Source organism: Callithrix jacchus, chromosome 17 (genome assembly GCF_049354715.1).
Source record: "Callithrix jacchus isolate 240 chromosome 17, calJac240_pri, whole genome shotgun sequence".
NCBI classification, from domain to species: domain Eukaryota; kingdom Metazoa; phylum Chordata; class Mammalia; order Primates; family Cebidae; genus Callithrix; species Callithrix jacchus.
This window is the reverse complement of record NC_133518.1, coordinates 41937680-41957030: the sequence shown is the minus strand read 5'-3', so window position 1 is coordinate 41957030 and position 19351 is coordinate 41937680. Positions and strand designations below refer to the sequence as shown.

Genomic DNA, 19351 nt, shown 5'->3' with positions numbered 1-19351 from the left:
TTTTTCAGCTAAGAAAACTTGCTAACCTTGGCTGTATTAGCAAAGAGGCAAGGATTTTCATGCCCCTTGGACAGGCTGCAGTGAGGGAGCAGTACCCTTGTCCTCGAAGGCATGGCAAATCCATTAGCGCATCTATCTGAGTGGAGCCGAGGGCACAGGGTAGGTGGCTGGGGGACCAAAGTGAGGCACACGTTTCACATTGTCCCTGTTTGCCTAGGGCATCCCTTCCATATGTACTTCCTCAGTGACCATTTGAAGTGTTTGGGTTTCAAAACTGAAGACTGCCTGTATGGTGTTAACAATGGATAATGGAGAGAACTCCGGGATGAGGGCCTTGTGAGAAGAGACGTGTTGTTGTTGTTTTTGGCATGCTGATTTAACCATTCAATAAGCAAATCTAACTCATTCATTCAGTTGCACAAGTCAAATAACATTTGAACCTCTGTGCTTGAGTGACCAAATCCCATGTATTAAAAAGTGAAGTCAGAGCTGTGGTACCAGCAGCTTTGGTTTCAATATGTTGTCTTTCCTTGGGAAAGTTATTTCTTCTAAGTCCTTGTGTATAGGCTTTTTGTGGGTTCACGTCCATGTTTTTCTTCACCAAATATTTGCTGACTCACTGCATGTTTTTACATTGATATTCTGGTAACTGCTGTCCCTGACTTGTACTGAGCTTTAATGAAAAAAGAGATAATTTTGCTGCAGTGTGACTCCTTCTCATACCAAATGCTTTTCCAATAACATGTTTCTCTTTTCTTCAAGTCTTTGCTCTTTGTGTTTCTCTTATTCTTGTTTTCTCTGAAACTCATGCATGTGAGTGTATTTGCACACATGCATTTTCTCACCCACCCCTTTTAGCCATCTTTTTACATCACCACTCCATATGATACAATTGCACTGGTTACAATTAGTTCAGAATTTTTTTTTTTTATATGGTCTGGCTCTATTGCCGAGGCTGGAGTGTAGTTGCATAATCTCGGCCCACTGCAACCTACAACTCCTGTGCTCAAGCGATCCTCTCACCTCAGCCACCAGTGTGTCTAGGACTACAGCTGCAAGCCACCATGCCTGGCTAATTTTTATACTTTTTTTTTAGTAGAGGTGGGGTTTTGCCATGTTGCCCAAGCTGGTTTCCATTTCCTAAGCTTAAGTGATCTGTCCACCTCAACCTCCCAAAGTGCTGAGATTACACATGTGAGCCACCACACCTGGTCATATTTCAGAAACTTCTAATCCAAAGCCATATATGATATATGCTGAATAACTACTATAATAAGTGGTATATAGTATAATAAGATACCCCTTTATATTCAGATTTAAACAGAAAGTGAATTAGAAGATGATTCTAATTTGTTCATCAAAGAGCAATAATCATAAAATTATACTATTTACAAAAAATCAGTTTTAATTAAACTTTTCAGGCATTTACAGTTGAACCTGATAAGCACTATATGAGTATAGTTTTCAGAGAAATGGATTCTTTTTTTTTTTTTTTGTAGGAAGGGAGGAAGGGAGGGAGGGAGGCAGGGAGGGAGAGAAGGGAAGGAAGGAATCAGGCAATGAAACAGACATTGCCGACCTGGGTCTAGAGGTCTACAAGTTGATTTCTTTTTTTCTTTTTTTGAGAGAAGGAAAGGAAAAAAAGGAGTGAAGGAGAGTAAGAAAGAGGAAGAAAAAGTGGGAGAGAGAACAGAAATGTTGCTTTATTCTAAAAAAAAAATGGGTATTAATAATGGTCAATCAATATTTCATTTAGACCTATGAGTAGGTGTGATGTGGTATTGACAAGAATGTATATTTTGTGTATTTAAAGTGGAGAGCTCTATAAATATTTGTTAAGTTTACTTGTTCCAGATCTGAGTTCGAGTCCTTGATATCCTTATTAATTTTCTGTCTCATTGAGTCTAAGTCTCTATGTATCTGGGTGTTAGGATCGTTAGCTCTTGTTGTTGCATTGATCCTTTTACCACTATATCTTTGTTGCTTTAAAATCTATTTTATCAGATACGAGAATTGCAACTCCTGCTTTTTATTTATTTATTTTTGCTCTCCATTTGGTTGGTAAATCTTTCTCCATCCCTTTGAGTCTTTGTGTATCCTTGCATGTGAAATGGGTCTGGATGTAGCATACCGTTGGGTTTTGGCTCTGTCTTTTGATTGGGGGATTTAGTTGATTTAAATTTAGGATTACTACCATTTGATGTTAACTGGCTGTTTGATCCATTCGTTGATGTAAATTCTTCTTTATGTTGATGCTCTTTACTTTTTGGTATATTTTTAGAAAGGCTAATACTGGTTTCTTTCTATGTGTAATGCTTCTTTCAGAAGCTCTTGTAAAGCAGGCCTGGTGGTAATAAAATCTCTGAGTACTTGCTTGTTCATAAAAGATTTTATTTTTCCTTCAGTTGTGAAGCTTAGTTTGGCTGGATATGAAATGCTGAGCTGAAAGTTCTGTTCTTTAAGGATGTTGAATATCGGCCCCCCACTCTCTTCTGGCTTACAGAGTTTCTGCTGAGAGGTCTGCTGTAAGTCTGATAGGCTTCCCTTTGTGGGTAACCTGACCTTTCTCTCTGGCTGCCCTTAGTATTTTCTCCTTCATTTCAACCCTGGTGAATCTAATGATTATGTGCCTTGGGGTTGCTCTTCTTGAGGAATATCTTTGTGGTGTTCTCTGTATTACCTGGGGTTGAACATTGTCCTGCTTTGCTAGATTCGGAAAATTTTCCTGAATAATATCCTGAAGAATATTTTCCAGCTTGGATTCATTCTCTCTGTCGCATTCAGGTACACCTATCAAACGTAAATTTGGTCTTTTCACATAGTCCCACATTTCTTGGAGACTTTGCTCATTCCTTTTTATCCTTTTTTCTCTAATCTTGTCATTTTATTTCATTAAGTTGGACTTCGACCTCTGATATCCTTACTTCTGCTTGAACAATTCAAGTGTTTAAACCTGTGCATACTTCTCGGAGTTCCTGCATTGTATTCTTCAGTTCCATTAATTCACTTATATTCCTCTCTAAGTTGTCTATTCTCATTAGGATTTCATCAAACCTTTTTTCAAAGTTCTTAGTTTCTTTACATTGGGCTACAACATGTTCTTTTAACTCACAGAAGTTTCTTATTATCCATCTTCTGAAGCCTGATTCTGTTAATGGGATGCGCTCGTTCTCCATCAAGCCTTGTTCCCTTGTTGGTGAGGAACTGTGATCCTCTTTAGAGGGAGAGGCATTCTGATTTTGAGTATTCTCAGCCTTTTTACGCTGGTTTCTTCCCATCATTGTAAATTTATCCACCTGTCGTCTTTGTAATTACCAACTTTCAAATTAGGTCTCTGAGTGGATGTCCCAAGTTGTTAATTCCCAGGGCCGAAATCTGAGCAACCCACTGCACCGGCCAAAACAGCGGCGTTAAGACTGATGGTGTTTTTCTGCCCAGGAATCTCCAGTCTGGCTTACTTCTTGAGTCTGTAATAGGCGGCTCTGCCTTCCCGGAGCTCCAAACCTCGGTGAGAAGGGGAACCAGTCCCATTTACTCTACACCAAGAGCTGCCACGCCGAGGTGCTGGCAAAACCGCTGCGCCGGCCACAAGAGTTGCGCTGGTGACCCGTGCGACTCCTCCACTGGGAATCTTCTGCTCCGTGAGTGACCAAAATTTGTCTGAAAGTGTGGCGTCCTCTCGTGCTTTGCGCTTTCACTGGGAGCTGCAATCCTGAGATGATAGCGATCAGCCATCTTGGATTGTTCCCCAGAGAAACTGATTCTTATTCATCTTTATATCTTCATTTAGCCCGGCCAAATAGGATGTATTTGTTGTATACATGAATGAATAAATTTAAACTCCAAGACTTTTCTATTTACTTAAAACTCCAATATGTAGCCCCTTACTAGGGGCTAAGTCTAACTTGGAGGTAAGTCTAACTGCCACTGAAGGCCAGTCCCAAACTGCAAATGCACAGGAATATAATGACCGTGGCTGCTCATGGAGATGACCATGGTGGGCCCATGTGGTGAGCTAGTTGGGGGGGATGTTGGTAAGTCTTCTCTGTTCTCTGCTTTGCTAGAAGATTTCTTTGTTTATATATCTAGTGTTTGCACAAGAGGATCAGAACTTAAAAGCTTCACCTAGAGAAGAATGAAGACTATATCATTAACTCCTTTCTAATGTGATTAGGAAAAAATTTACAAAAAAATTATCTTTTTGAGACAGTGTCTTGCTGTGTTGCCCAGGGTAGAGCACGATGGCACAAAGCTCACTACAGCCTCAAACTTCTGGGCTCAAGTGATCCTCCCGCGTCAGCCTCTCAAGTAACTAGGACTATAGGTGTCTCCCACCATGGCTGGCTAACTTTTTAAAAGATATATATATACACATACATATACATATATATATATATATATATATATTTTTTTTTTTTTTTTTTTTTTTTTTTGAGACAGAGTCTTGCTCTGTCACCAGGCTGGAACACAGTGGGGCAGTCTTGGCTCACTGCAACCTCTGCCTCCTGGGTTCAAGTGATCCTTCTGCCTCAGTCTCCTGAGTAGCTGGGACTACAGGCACATGCCACCACGCCTGGCTAATTTTTGTATTTTTAGTAGAGATGGGGTTTCCCCATGTTGGCCAGGATGGTCTTGATCTCTTGACCTTTTGATTGGCCTGCCTCGGCCTCCCAAAGTGCTGGGATTACAGATGTGAGCTACCGCACCTAGCCACTTAAAAATATTCAAGAGTCAGTAGACATTCCTATTAACTAAAGAAAATCTGATAAAAAGTAGACAGGTTGATTTGGAGTATGAATGCTTACTTTGTCCAAAATGAATGATACAGCTCCCTGTTCTGAAATATGGTTGAATAAGGAGATTGCTAGACATATAGATGAAAATATTTTCCAGGTTTTCCTTTACACTAGAAGGAAAATTCTTCAACTATTTCTTAGCTGTTTTTTTTTTTCACATAGTGATGTGATTCAGTGATCTTTAAACTTGTAATGGAGGACTGAAAATAGGAAGTAACGTAGGAAAAGGGAAGGGCTATGGTGAGAGAGAGAATAATGTGCAAAGAAGGAGAGCAAGACATGGGTTACCAGTAGAACTTCTACTCCCCAGAGATACTGAAATATTCTGGAACCTCTGATCAAAGTCAGTTCTCCAGAGAAACACTATCAAGGCTTTTTAAAATAAAAGTCAGGTAAAAGAAATATCACATTTCTTGATATTCTTTCAAGCAACTTTATTTTTATTGTCATGCTTCATTCTGCCCAAATACTGCCAAGTCTTTCTAATGCAGCTGGGATCTGCCCCTCAGCCTCTCTTGTCCTGGGGTCTAATATAGAGCAAAGGGCTGAGAGGAAGTGCTTCTATTCCCCATCATCAATCTTCAGTGGCTACCTGGGAAATACCCCTTGGTTTAGTCTGCAGATTCTTTCTGGTGAGGTTCTGTTGCACCTGCCACCCCTAGGGCAGCAAGCAGCACCCACAGATTTCCCTTCCTCCCTGTGGGGGCAATCTTTTCCTCTCTCTGCCTTTCTCATCTAGTGGTTTCTCAGAGGTGGCCTCTTCCCCCTGACCCCATTGCCAGGATATCCAACCCAAGTAAGCCCTCTAGGAGGTTCATGCTTCTTCCTAAAGGCTGAGGGATTCTAGACTGGTTCTGCCTTCTTTGCTGCCAGAGTCCCTCAAACAAGAAAGTGTTACTGCTTTAATTGAGGAGGATAAAGAATAAACACAATTTAACATTTTAATAAATTATTCTGCCACAATAATATTAATTATTTTAATTGTTCAAGATTGAAGTACTTAAAAGAAGTTTCCCAAAGCCTTGGTACAATTTCCCCTGTTCAAAAACATATTCTTGGTCATCTTTATTTTTTATTATTTTTTATGGCCTGATTTTCCTTTATTAGTGGCTTGTGGCTTTGTATTAAGAAGCATTCTTTTTTCTCTTTAAGAATAATTTTTTATAATATGAATTATTTAAAGCAAAAGACTAAAGTACAGAACCAGTATAATCTATGTCCACATACTCACTTCCTAGATTGAGCAGATATTAACATTTTGCCATAATTGCTTCAACTATCTCTTTAAAAATGATGTAACAGGCTGGGCACATTGGCTCACGTCTCTAATCCAAGCACTTTGGGAGGCTGAGGCTGGCAGATCACTTGAGGTCAGGAGTTTGAGACCAGCCCAGCCAACATGGTGAAACCCTGTGTCTACTAAAAATAAAAAAATGAAAATTAGCCAGATGTGGTGGTGGGTGCCTATAATCCCAGCTACATAGGAGACTGAGGCAGGAGAATTGCTTCAACCTGGGAGGCAGAGGCTGTAGTGAGCTGAGATTATGCCACTGCATTCCAGCCTGGGCGACAAAGTGAAGTTTCGTCTCAAAAAAAAAAACCACTATTCTGAATTTGTTGTGTTATTCTCATGTGTGTTTGGTTTTACTACATATGTATGGCAACATATATAATATTTTGTGTTTTTATAATTTACAACAAATAGTATGCTGTATGTATACTTTAGCTGTTTGCCTTTTTATTTAGTATATTTTTGAGAAACAGATGTGATTCATTTATCTTACTGATGTATAAATATTGATTAAATTGTAATGTAAATATAGTTGGAAGAGTTAACACTTTAAGGGCTTGGTTTACTGGTTATTCACACTTTAGTGTTAAGTAGTCATCATTCCTTTCTTTAAAACTAATGATGCTTGCCTTGAGAGAGTAGGAGTGCTAATTGAACTACATGTAGAACTTGAGAACTTGGGCACTAGGAAAAGATTGGCTTTTGAATCTCTTATTTCATCTACCTTCCTTGGGCAGGTCACCTAATTTCCGTGGGCTTCAAATATACATTTTTAAGGGATGATATTGGTACCATCAGTAGAGCAGATGAATACATAGTAAGGTGATGTATGTGAGGTTAGTACAGTTCTTGACCCACTGAAAGCCCTCAATAAAGACTTGCCATTATATTTTATATTTTTAGGTGAGGAAGAATAAGGGAAAAAGGAAATTTTGGAGGATGGATAAGGGAAAAGCTGGCTGACCTAAGTCAGGGCTAGCTTGAGAAGTCAGAATTTCAAGTGACAGGGCCACTGTAGAAGGTAGGAAAATAGAATAGCTGGGAAATGAAAAGGTACCTTTGTGCAAAGCTACAAATTATTTCAATCTTTTAATCATAGATTTTGCTTTGTAAAGAGATATAGGTGCTGTTATTTAAAATGGTCCCATATAGGTACTGTATATATAATTTTATCATTATTTATCGGTATCTAGTAATGTGTACCTTCAGCAGTATTTGTTTCATTAAAAAAAATCTTTTACCAAAATTGCCTTTGTTTTTCAGTTATTGGTTTTGGAATACAAAAAGCGTATCATGAAGAGTAAACCTCTTCCCACTCTGCCTCCAATTCTCCATTTCTCCTAGAGAATCCGTTCCTCTTCCACTTTTCTTTAAGGATAATCATTCTAACTGGAACCTTCTTTCACCAATTAAAGCCTATTTTTTCCTTGCCTGATCCTCAAGTGTAAAACCAAATATATATTTGGAAAGTTAAAGAAGCACATTCTAAAAGAGACTTTTTTCAATTTAGATAAAATTGGATTTGATCTTTTATCCTCCCTCAAATTTCTTCCTTGAGGCTTTTAAAAGCTTTCCAAAGTTAGAGCAGTTCTTTATGATTGACAGAATCTAAAACCCTTCTTAGAACCCTTCTTTCCTTTCCTTTCCTGAAAGGAAAAAAGGCAGTAGCAACAACCCTAAATTACCACGAGACTAACAACGTGAAAATCACAACTGTTACCATTTTTTTGTACCCTTCCAGAAAACGTTTTATAAACATACAACTGATATAATCAGTCTCCTTCCCCCTGCCACACTTACTTTTCTGCATCTTGCTTTGTTCTTTTGAGACTACAGATGCTCCTTAACTTACAGAGGAGTCCCATTCCAATAAACCCATCGTAAGTCAAAAATGCATTTTTGTACACCTAATCTACTGAACCTTATCGCATAGCCTTGCTTTCCTGAAATGTGCTTGGAATGCTTACAGTAGCCTAAAGTTGGGTAAAACTTTGACAGCATGGTAAATGTAGAGTAATGGTTGTTCACCCTTGTGATCCTGTGGCTGACCGTGGCTCACCACCTCTGTCCAGCATGGTGAGAGTATCATACTGCTCTCTGCTGATTGTGTGTAACTTTCCACACCATTCTGAAGTTGAAAAATTCTAAGTCAAATCATTGTAAGTTAGGAGCTGACTGTGTATCTTGAAGACCCTTTTATATTTTTCTATTTGTTTCACTTCAATGCCAAAGGATTCAAAGCAACATCTTTACACTTATTAGCTATAAAAACAAAGCTTTAAAGATAGGAAACAATGTTGTATGGGTAAATTGCTTTTTTTGATAAGTATACATATTGCTTTTGCCTGATTAAAGGAGACTAAAAATATTTTATGTAATTAACAAGTGATATAAATTTGAAGAGGCATGAGCAAAGACTATAACCTCAAGTTTATTTTCATAGTTTCAAATGCAAGGTCAACACAAATACTGTTAATTTGCAGCCTTTCTGTGGAGTGCAAATGCTAAAATTGGGTCACTATTTTTAAAACTTGAGGCAAGGAATAGAAAGCATTTGGAATACAGGAAAGGATATACAGGATGACTGAAACCTCAGAGATTCAAAGCCAGCCACGACAGAAGTAGCATTTTGTAGACCCAGGAAATTATGCTTAACTAGTCCTAAAAAAACGATTTAATCTCTTTAAACACAAAGTAAGTATGCCTATAATAGTTTTAAATATAGTGAAGCCTTCTAACAGTGAGAATTCAATGAAATGAGTATTTAATGCTAACATGTAAGAAACTGCATCTGGGGCATAAGATGACTTCCATTTACTCCTTTTTCTACTGACTTGAGCTCTTTAGACTTTTTTTTTTGAGTGTAGAATTAAATAGCAGACAATACTGTATTTAAAACAAGACCAAAAGATTTAATTGCACATGTAATTATAACCAGGATCCATAAAAATTGTAAGAGATAGAAATCTGTGATTTTGAAAGAACATCAAAATTCCTGAATAAATTTGTGTACAGATCACAAATGAACCATATTCTTAGAGGGCTTCACGCAATTTAATATTATTTTTCAATGATCAGTGATAATTTTCAGTGAATAAATTATTTTGAAAATTGGTCTGCTTCACTAAAAAATTAGGGATGATATTGAACCTTCTATATAAATACAAGTATATAAAAGTATATAAAAAAGAAGGATTTTCCACTTAGCTTCTTTTATAAAGCACTTGCTTTCACTTATTTCCTGAGGCACATATTAACTGTCTGATAGAACTAGGTGTATATGAGGAATACAGTATCATTTGTATTCATCTTTAGTTTTACACTGAATAGACAAACTACCAAGGTATTTTAAAAATAAGAGTTGTGGCTGCTCTATGGAGTAGCCATTTTTTTATTCCTTTACTTTCTCTCTCTCTCTCTCTTTTTTTTTTTTAAAGAGGAAGAAAAAGAGGGAGAGAGAACGGGAATGTAGCTTTATTCTGAAAATGGGTATTAATAATGGCCAATAAATATTTTGTGTATTTAAGGTAGAGAATGTATATTTTGTGTATTTAAAGTGGAGAGCTCTATAAATATTTATTGAGTTTACTTGTTCTGGATCTGAGTTCAAGTCCTGGATATCCTTATTAATTTTCTGTCTCGTTGAGTCTAAATCTCTTTATGAATCTTATGCATCTGGGTGTTAGGATCGTTAGCTCTTATTGTTGCATTGATCCTTTTACCACTATATCTTTGTTACTTTGAAATCTATTTTATCAGATGCGAGAATTGCAACTCCTGCTTTTTATTTATTTATTTATTTTTGCTCTTCATTTGGTGGGTAAATCTTTCTCCATCCCTTTGTTTGAAGTCTTTGTGTATCTTTGGATGTGAAATGGGTCTGGATGTAGCATACTGTTAGGTTTTGGCTGTATCTTTTGATTGGGGGATTTAGTCGATTGAAATTTAGGGTTACTGACATTTGATGTTTACTGGCTATTTTATCAATTTGTTGATGTAAATGCTTCTTTATGTTGATGCTCTTTACTTTTTGGTATATTTTTAGAAAGGCTAATACTGTTTTTTTTTTTTTTTTCTATGTATAATGCTTCTTTCAGAAGCTCTTGTAAAGCAGGCCTGGTGGTAATAAAATCTCTGAGTACTTGCTTGTTCATAAAAGATTTTATTTTTCCTTCAGTTGTGAAGCTTAGTTTGGCAGGATATGAAATTCTGGGCTGAAGGTTCTGTTCTTTGAGGATGTTGAATATCGGCCCCCACTCCCTTCTGGCTTGTAGGGTTTCTTCTGAGAGATCTGCTGTAAGTCTAATAGGCTTCCCTTTGTGGGTAACCTCACCTTTCTCTCTGGCTGCCCTTAGTATTTTCTCCTTCATTTCAACCCTGGTGAATCTAACGATTATGTGCCTTGGGGTTGCTCTTCTTGAGGAATATCTTTGTGGTGTTCTCTGTATTACCTGGGGTTGAATATTGTTTTGCTTTGCTAGATTCGGAAAGTTTTCCTGAATAATATCCTGAAGAGTGTTTTCCAGCTTGGATTCATTCTCTTTGTCGTATTCAGGTACACCTATCAAACGTATATTAGGTCTTTTCACATAGTCCCATATTTCTTGGAGACTTTGCTCATTCCTTTTTATCCTTTTTTCTCTATTCTTGTCTTCTCATTTTATTTCATTAAGTAGGTCTTCAACCTCTGATATCCTTTCTTCTGCTTGATCAATTAGGCTATTCCAACTTATGCATATTTCACTAAGTTTTTGTGTTGTGTTTTTCAACTCCGTTAGTTCATTTATATTCCTCTCTATATTGTCTATTCTTGTTAGCATTTCGTCAAACCTTTTTTCAAAGTTCTTAGTTTCTTTACATTGGGTTAGAACAAGTTCTTTTAACTCCCAGAAGTTTCTTATCATCCACCTTCTGAAGCCTACTTCTGTTAATGGCACACAGTCCTTTTCCATCAGGGCTTGTTCCGTTGCTGATGAGGAACTGTAATCCCCTGTAGAGGGAGAGGGGTTCTCATTTTGGGTATTCTCAGCCTTTTTAGGCTGGTTTCTTCCCTTTGTTATAAATTGATCCATCTGTCGTCTTTACGATTACCGCCTTTCTAGTTGGGTTTCTGAGTGGACGCCCAGTTTATTGATTCCCAGCGCTGGAATCCGAGCAACCCACTGCGCTGGCCAAAACAGCAGCAATAAGACTGATGGTGCTCTTCTGCCTGGGAATCTCCTCCCATTTATTCTGCACAAAGAGCTGCCGTGCTGAGGTGCCGGCGAAACCGCTGCGCCGGCCACAAGAGTCATGCTGGTGCCCGTGGGCCTTCTCCACTGGGAATCTTCTGGTCCATGAGTGACGAAAACTCATCTGAAAGTGTGGCGTCCTCTCGTTCTCTGCGCTTTCACTGGGAGCTACAATCCTGAGCTGTTAGCGATCAGCCATCTTGGATCTCATTCTTATTCCTTTACTCTCCGAATAAACTTGCTTTCACTCAAAAAGATAAATAAGAGTTGCATTGCTAGATATTGGAAGTCTTAAAAATGTAAGTAATTCTACTTTTAGATATTTATCACACAAAAGAAACATGAAGCAGAACAAAGATTTATCTGCAAGGATGTTCATTGAAGCATTACTTGTAAGGAAAATTAGAAGCAGTGCAAATACTCTGCAAGAGGGGACTTACCAAATAGGTTACGATATAGTAGTATGTAGCCATTAAGCATTATGTTGATGAACAGCATGAAAACATAGTGGCAATGTGTTAGTACAAAATAATATAGTATGGTCATATTGTTCTCGCCCCAAGAAAAGGTACACATGTGCTTTGAAAGTGGGCCGAAGGATAAAGATGAGGAAAAGATATTTGTTGCTGCTTCTGGATAGTAGGATTATGAGTAATATTAATTTTCTGTTTGGGACATTTGTTATCAATTATTTTCTGCAATGAACACACACCACCTTGTGACTTTTCTTATAGCCCAGTTTCACATTGTTTTTTCCTTTTCGGTTTGTCTTACCTACTCAGAATAAGAAGGGCCCAACTCAACCAAGGCAAGAGGACTACTTGAGGCTAGGAGTTCAAGACCAGCCTGTACAACATAGTGAGATCCTGTCTCTACAAAAAACTTAAAATATTAGCTGGGTACAGTGGCGAATGCCTATAGTCCTAGCTATTCAGGAGGCTGAGGTGGGAGGATCACTTAAGCCTAGGAGTTTGGGACTGCAATGAGCCACAATCAACAATCATCCCACAAAAAAGAAGGACCCCACAGACCCTCAGAGACCTCACACAGGGTAGTGGGAGGTGTGGCAATGGTTGGATATTGTAAAGCTGAGTGTTAAAACCACAAATCCATTTTAAGATAAGCAGACTCTAACTTTACCTTTTTTGTGGGCATTATTCATGTCTTAAAAAATTTTACTTTCTGTCCTTATGTTATATATTTATAAATGCTATACTTTTCTCAAACTTGAAATGCAATGCTTATTTTCCTGAAATTGTGGAGTAAAATGCAAATAGAAATTAATATTAATTAATTCAGCTTTTGAAAAATATCTGTGTAAAAGCACAAGGTGTGAAAACCAGGTGTTTCTTCCCCTTACTGAGTCTCAGTTATAGTTTGGCTGGTCTATGCTGAGGGAGTGTTACCAGGGGACCTACTCCTATTTGTTCTTTGTCAGCCAGAACTCATAGATAATTCCTTCTAGAGAATGTACTTCCTCTGTACTTTATATTGCTTAGATAAATATTTCCGAAGGCTTCATGTTCTTTTTTAAATATAATATTGCTTTTTCTAGATACAAAGAGCTGAAGATAGTCTTTTCTGTCCAAAGATGGAAAACAGCACTACTACCATTTCTCGGGAGGAACTTGAAGAACTACAAGAAGCATTTAATAAAATAGGTATGCTTGAGAAAAAGTAAATACGATATTACTGGTCTGATTGATGTCAGACTTCAGGAATGGAACAATACCTTTATTTCATCTACCACCACCCAATTACCTCCAGATTTATTCCTTTTTTTTTTTTATCTAGGTTTCACTGGCTCCTTTCTTTCTGAAAGATAAGCTAAGACTGGCTTGAATTTCTAGGTGAATTGGACTTTGAGTTCTTTGATCATTTCTTTGCAGAGAATAATCCAGGTTAATGAATGACGATGTAACTGAATACACTTAACATGGTATCCTTATTACAGAGGAAAAAGTATGTAAAAATACTTCCTCACATATAAAATGAACCCTGGCCATTTTTGTCACTAAAAATAACACTTTCTGACTTCATGCAGAATATTTTTAAAATCTTGGTATTGTTTAAATGCCATATGTCTCATTTTCCTTCTCCCTCATGCATAATTTAGAAAGTCTTAGTATTGTTTTTAAAGGCCATATACTTATTTTTTTCTTCTTTTGCTTTTTATAGCCATTTAACGTTTTGTCTTTATGACATTATCATTTTGACAGTTTTGTATTTTTCTTCCAAAAATTTTCCTCATACTGGATCTCAATTCTTCTGCAGTTTGCTCTTAGGAAACCCATGGTAAACAAGGAGAATATAAATAGCATTTTTTGCTTTAGTCTGCAAATGCATGCAAGTGAAAGGTGAACCCAGTGAAAGGTGAGCACAGTGAATAGACAGTGGGACAATGACACCACCACATTTGCCCCTTACTCATCAAGCTCCTTCTCTAGTGTAATGCAGCCCTCCATTAAAAACAGTCATATGGTAGATCAGGGAGGAGAAAATGATCACTGTTGTTCTTGTGCTTAGATTTCTCACAAACCTAATAATGACTAAAATTAATGTGAATAAAATATAATGTAGAATGAGTTTTATAGATCAATACAAAGAAAAAGATAAAGTTTAAAAAATAAAGCACTCAAAAAAAAAACCCATAAAACTCAGGAATCTGATGTTTTACAAATCGTTGTTGCGAAATAAAGTAAATTCTACAAATCTCTGGGCTCTTCCATTTCTCCCTAGGAATGGCGTATTTGTCATTAGAGCATTGTATGAATATGGTACAATTTTCAGAAAACAATTATACATTTTATAGAGAATTGTATGTAATGCCCAGAATCTTTTCAAGACAAAAATTGGGCAATTGTTGAAATGTTCTGCTCATTTCAAGCATTGAAACACAGGAAGTAATAAAAATGTGTCTCATAATTTGATATTTCTGTTACTTTCTTTTTTTTAGTTTTTTTTGTTTGTTTGTTTTTGAGACAGTCTCGCTCTATCGCCCAGGCTGGAGTGCAGTGGTGCGATCTCAGCTCACTGCAACCTCTGCCTCCCAGGTTCAAGCAGTTCTCTTTCTCAGCCTCCCGAGTACCTGGGATAACAGGTGTCTGCTACCACGCACAGCTAATTTTTGTATTTTTAGTAGAGATGGGGTTTCACCATCGTGGCCAGGCTGGTCATGAACTCCTGACCTCATGATCTACCTGTCTAGGCCTCCCAAAGTACTGGGATTAAAGGCATGAACCACCATGTCTGGCCTGTATTTCTATTATTTTATAGATGCAATTTAGTAGCTTGAATAAAAATTTTACCTAGGTCTTAGTAAAATAAATGAATTAGTAATATATTTGCTTTGTTTAGCGCACTCACTTTAATCTTTTTTTTTTTTTTTTTGAGTTGGAGTCTTGCTCTGTCGCCCAGGCTAGAGTGCAATGGCATGATCTTGGCTCATTGCAACCTCCACCTCCCAGGTTCAAGTGACTCTCCTGCCTCAGCTTCTTGGGTAGCTGCGACTACAGGTGCCTGCCACTATGCCCAACTAATTTTTGTATTTTTAGTAGAGATGGGGTTTTGCCATGTTGGCCAGGCTGGTCTCAAACTCCTGACCTTGGGTGATCTACCTGCCTTGGCCTCCCAAAATGCTAAGAATTATAGGCATGAGCCACCACGCTCGGCCACCAACTTTAATCTTTATGACTCATGAACATACTAATATAATCTTGCAATATTTATTTAATGATATTTTGAATAAACAGTTCAACGATGGAACAATTTTTTTTTAACGAAACCTTGTGTTGAGAGCTGACTTTCAATAGATCTCAGTGAGGGTGCTGCTCTGCTGTGTACAAAACCCCAATCCAGAAGCAGGTCCTTGATGGAATAATTTTGACAGCAAGATAATTTGTTCTGTTTGAGCAAAGCACTAAAATTAGCAGACTATGTACTTGCTGACTTTATTTACAAGATAAACTGCTACTCTGTGAACTCAGAAAGCCCTCTGCTAATTTGTAGCACAGGACTTTTCTCAGAGACAGAGGGACATGGCCATCCAATGTTATTAGATGGACTATTTTTGGGCCACTGGGGAGAAGAGGGGAGTTAAAATATTTCTCAAAATTGTTTCTTTTTGAAATTGTGGTAAAATATATATAACAGAATTTAGCATTTTAACCATTTTTAAGTGTATAGTTCATTAGCATTTAGTACATTCATATCGTTCTACATTCATCACTAGCATCCCTTTCCCAAACTGAAACTCCATATCCATTAATCAGTAACTCCCCACTTCCTGCTCCCCCAGCCCCAGGTAACCATCATCCTACTTTCTGTATGAATGTGACTACTCTAGGTACCTCATATTAGTGGAGTAACATAATATTTGTCTTCTTGTGACTGGCTTTTTCCACTTAACAGTGTCCTCAAGGTTCATCCATATTGTAGCATGTGTCAGAATTTCCTCCCTTTTTAAGGCTGAATAATATGCTACTGTGTATATATATGTACATTCTGCTTATCCATTCATCCATTGATTGCCATTTGGGTTGCTTCCACCTTTTGGCTATTGTGAATCGTGTTGTGAACATGGATATGCAAACACCCGTTCAATTCCCTGCTTTCAATTATTTTGAGTGTACATCTAGTAGCGGAATTGCTATATCATATGATGATTCCATATGTAATTTTTGAAGGAACTGCCACACTGTTTTCCATAGTGGAAGCACCATTTTACATTCCCACCAGTGGTGTACCAGGGTTCCATTTTCTTCACATCCTCACCAATACTTATTTTCTGGTTTCTTGGACAATAACCATTCTCCTGGGTGGGAAGTAGTATCTCATTTGATTTGTGTTTTCCTGATGACTAGTGATATTTAGCATATCTGTTATTGGCCAATTGTGTATCTTTTCTGGAGAAATGTCGTTTCAAGCCCTTTGCCTGTTTTTTGAATCAAGTTGTTTGTTGTGTTGTTGAGTTGTAAGAAAGTCCTGTTTTCTTTTCAAACTGTGATGTTTATGGTTATTTAACCTAAGCCTTTATTTCTTCACTTTTAAAATGGGAATGACATTAGTAACCACCTAAAAGTTGTAAGAGTTTCATGAGATAAGGTAAGTCAAGTTCTGAACAAGTCGCTTGGCTAAGCATATGTGTTCATTAAATGGTTTCTATTAGTTCTTGTCATGTCACACCAAAACAACAGAGGGCCTAGGAATGGAGCTGGGAGCTTAAGCCCCCAGATCTATCTGCAGAATCCTAGCTCTTAACTATTCTTGTTAGTTTAACATGATAGTTATTAGGCAGATAACTTCCTCAGTCTTGTTTATTTAAAAATATTTCCTACTATAGTGCTGGTTTAGAAGTAACCCAGTGTAATCTATGTGTATGTTTCAGAATTACGGGAAACAGTTCTGAATTGGTGATGTAATAATAATAATATTTCTCTCTAAATTAAAATAAAGAAATATTATTGCAATATCAAGCAACTTAGCTTGCTAGCTGACTTTTGCAATTACACCAGTATTTTGGTTATTGGTCTAGTTTAGAAATATTCTATCACTCTGAAGAGTATTAATTCTAAAACTTTCATATGAGAGTTCCAAAGAAAAGTTTCTATCCTAACCATTAATTCAGTTAGTATGGCAGCTCTTTTATTGAGAAGAACAAGAAATATAGGAAACAAAGCAGTTATTACCTGATGAGTAAAGAGAGCCCATACAGGCGGATCCAGGCAACAAACAAAACAATGCAAAGCTCTGCTGTCAACTCTGGGCAGAAGTGTTTTGTGTCGCCTTTGTTCCGAGTTAAGAAGTGATACCCGTTCTCTAGGGAAAACCCAGGGAAGGGAATCTCTCCATGATGACATGAAAACACCTGGAAACCTGTTTCCCAAAGTCCAAATATAGGTGTGAATTTCTTGAACACCTAATCTCAAATGACATCAAGCATGATTCAACATATATAATGGTATCATGAATACATAAGGAAGAAGCAATGAATTATTGACAGATGAAACAGAACTGCCACCAAGTGAAACACAGGACACAAATGCCTTATGTATATTTGACACAGCATACATATTTTATATGGAATGTGGGGTCAGCAGATTCATTTTCTAAATTCCATCAAGAAGTTAAAGTCTGATGTGACTTCCCCATGCTTATTCTTTTTATTTATTTATTTTTTCATTTGAGACAGAGCCTTGCTCTGTTGCCCAGGGTGGAGTGCAGTGGTGGAATCTCAGCTCACTGCCACCTCCACCTCCCAGGTTCAGGTGATTCTCCTACCTTAGCCTCCTGAATAGCTTTGATTACAGGTGCCTGCCACCATGCCTGGCTAATTTTTATATTTTTAGTAGAGGTGGGGTTTTGTCATGTTGGCCAGGCTGATCTCAAATTCCTGATCTCAAGTGATCCACCCCTCAGCCTCCCAAAGTGCTGGATTACAGGAGTGAGCCACCATGCCCAGCTCCGTACCATGCTTATTTCTCTGATGCTTAGTCATGTGCTAAAACTGGGTTTTCTATCAGAGCAACAGTATCCTTAAAATACATATGGTGGCCCTAAATCTATGAGGATAAACTCAATTTAAATATGTACAAAGGTTTCTTTTTTCTTTTTTTTTAAAGAGAGGGTCTCACTCTATTGCCTAAGCTGAAGGGCAGTGGTGTGATCATAGCTTACTTCAGCCTTGAACTCCTGGGCTCTCACAATCCCCTCGCCTTAGCCTCTCAGATAGCTGGGATTACCAAGCATGGCTTAAATATGAGTTTTTAAAATGAAGCATATAGCATATTCTGTACAGTTCAGGTACAGGAAAAAAAGGTTACCTGTGAAACAAATGTGGAAGGCTCTATCTGCATGCCTATGAGTCCTCCCAAAAGGCCTTCTTAGTGTACATCTTCAACAAAGATTACAAAACCTATTTGATGATATATCTTTACAGATATTGATAATAGTGGGTATGTCAGTGACTATGAACTTCAAGACCTGTTTAAGGAAGCAAGCCTTCCTCTGCCTGGCTACAAGGTGCGAGAGATTGTGGAGAAAATTCTATCAGTTGCTGACAGCAACAAAGATGGCAAAATCAGTTTTGAAGAGTTTGTGTCAGTAAGTAATCTAATCCTTTCAGGCTACTGATAATCTTTCTTGAAGCAGAATTGTAGTAATGTCATCATTAACTTTGATTAGATACAACTTCAGAGGCCAGAAAAAGGACTGCTTTAAAATGATGATGATGATGACAGTAACTATTATTATTGAAATAGTTTCCACACTAACTCATAAAACAAAGGAAAAAAATTATTCTCAAATTGTTGGAATGGAAATCAGGTTTAGATAATAGTAATTCATTCCCTAGAATAACTAGGAGAGTTTAATGCTTATTGACCATTAATATAATTGAATAAATATTTATGAAATATAAGTTGGCTTTGCATTCTCTATTGATTAAGCAGGTATTTTAGCTCTTTTCTTCCTAGAAACTTTGCTAGGCACTATGAGTAATGTGATGAGTAAAAAGAAACACGATTCTGCCTTCTTGGAGTTTATATGTGTGAGGAAGACTGCAATGCACAAATTGATAAAAGATAACTATGAGAATTGCTATGACAGAGTGGTACAGGTATTGTGAGAGTTTGTGGTAGAAGGAATTGAATTTGGAGGTGAGGCTGGATAACCCAAGGACTTAGGGGAGGTATCCCTACAGCGTGAAGACCATGATGTGTTCTGAAGAAAGAGGTTAAATGGATACAAATGGATTGTGGGAAAATGAATAATGTGGGAGGCAGGTAGACATGACAGCATGTGTAGAGGCCCTGTGGCTTAACAGATGGCAAATATTCTCAAGCAAATGAAAGAAAGTTTGTGTGGCTGGAGCTGAGATGGTAAGGATAAGGAATGTAGCTGGAGACGTAAGTCAGAATCAGGTCACACAGGGCCTGTCAAATTTTTGTTTTTATCCAAAAAGCAATAGGAAGCCAAATGAAGTGGGAAGAATAGAATGTGAAGTGACAAGATCAAATTTGTATGAAAAAAAATAA

General features: G+C 37.6%; 1 protein-coding gene across 3 annotated transcripts in view; it reads left to right on the top strand.

The window, feature by feature from the left end:
- Nucleotides 1–19351, top strand: part of PLS1 (plastin 1) — a 114981-nt gene that overhangs the window by 58333 nt on the left and 37297 nt on the right. For 2 of the 3 annotated variants that reach the window (XM_003735048.5, XM_002759524.6), the window contains exons 2-3: nt 12874–12979; nt 18256–18419. In XM_003735048.5, coding sequence (XP_003735096.3) covers nt 12910–12979; nt 18256–18419 — 234 coding nt within the window. In that variant the 5' untranslated portion in view covers nt 12874–12909. Of the gene's footprint in view, nt 1–3438; nt 3642–12873; nt 12980–18255; nt 18420–19351 lie in introns of all 3 variants that reach the window. The other variant, XM_054247177.2, reaches the window with a different exon arrangement.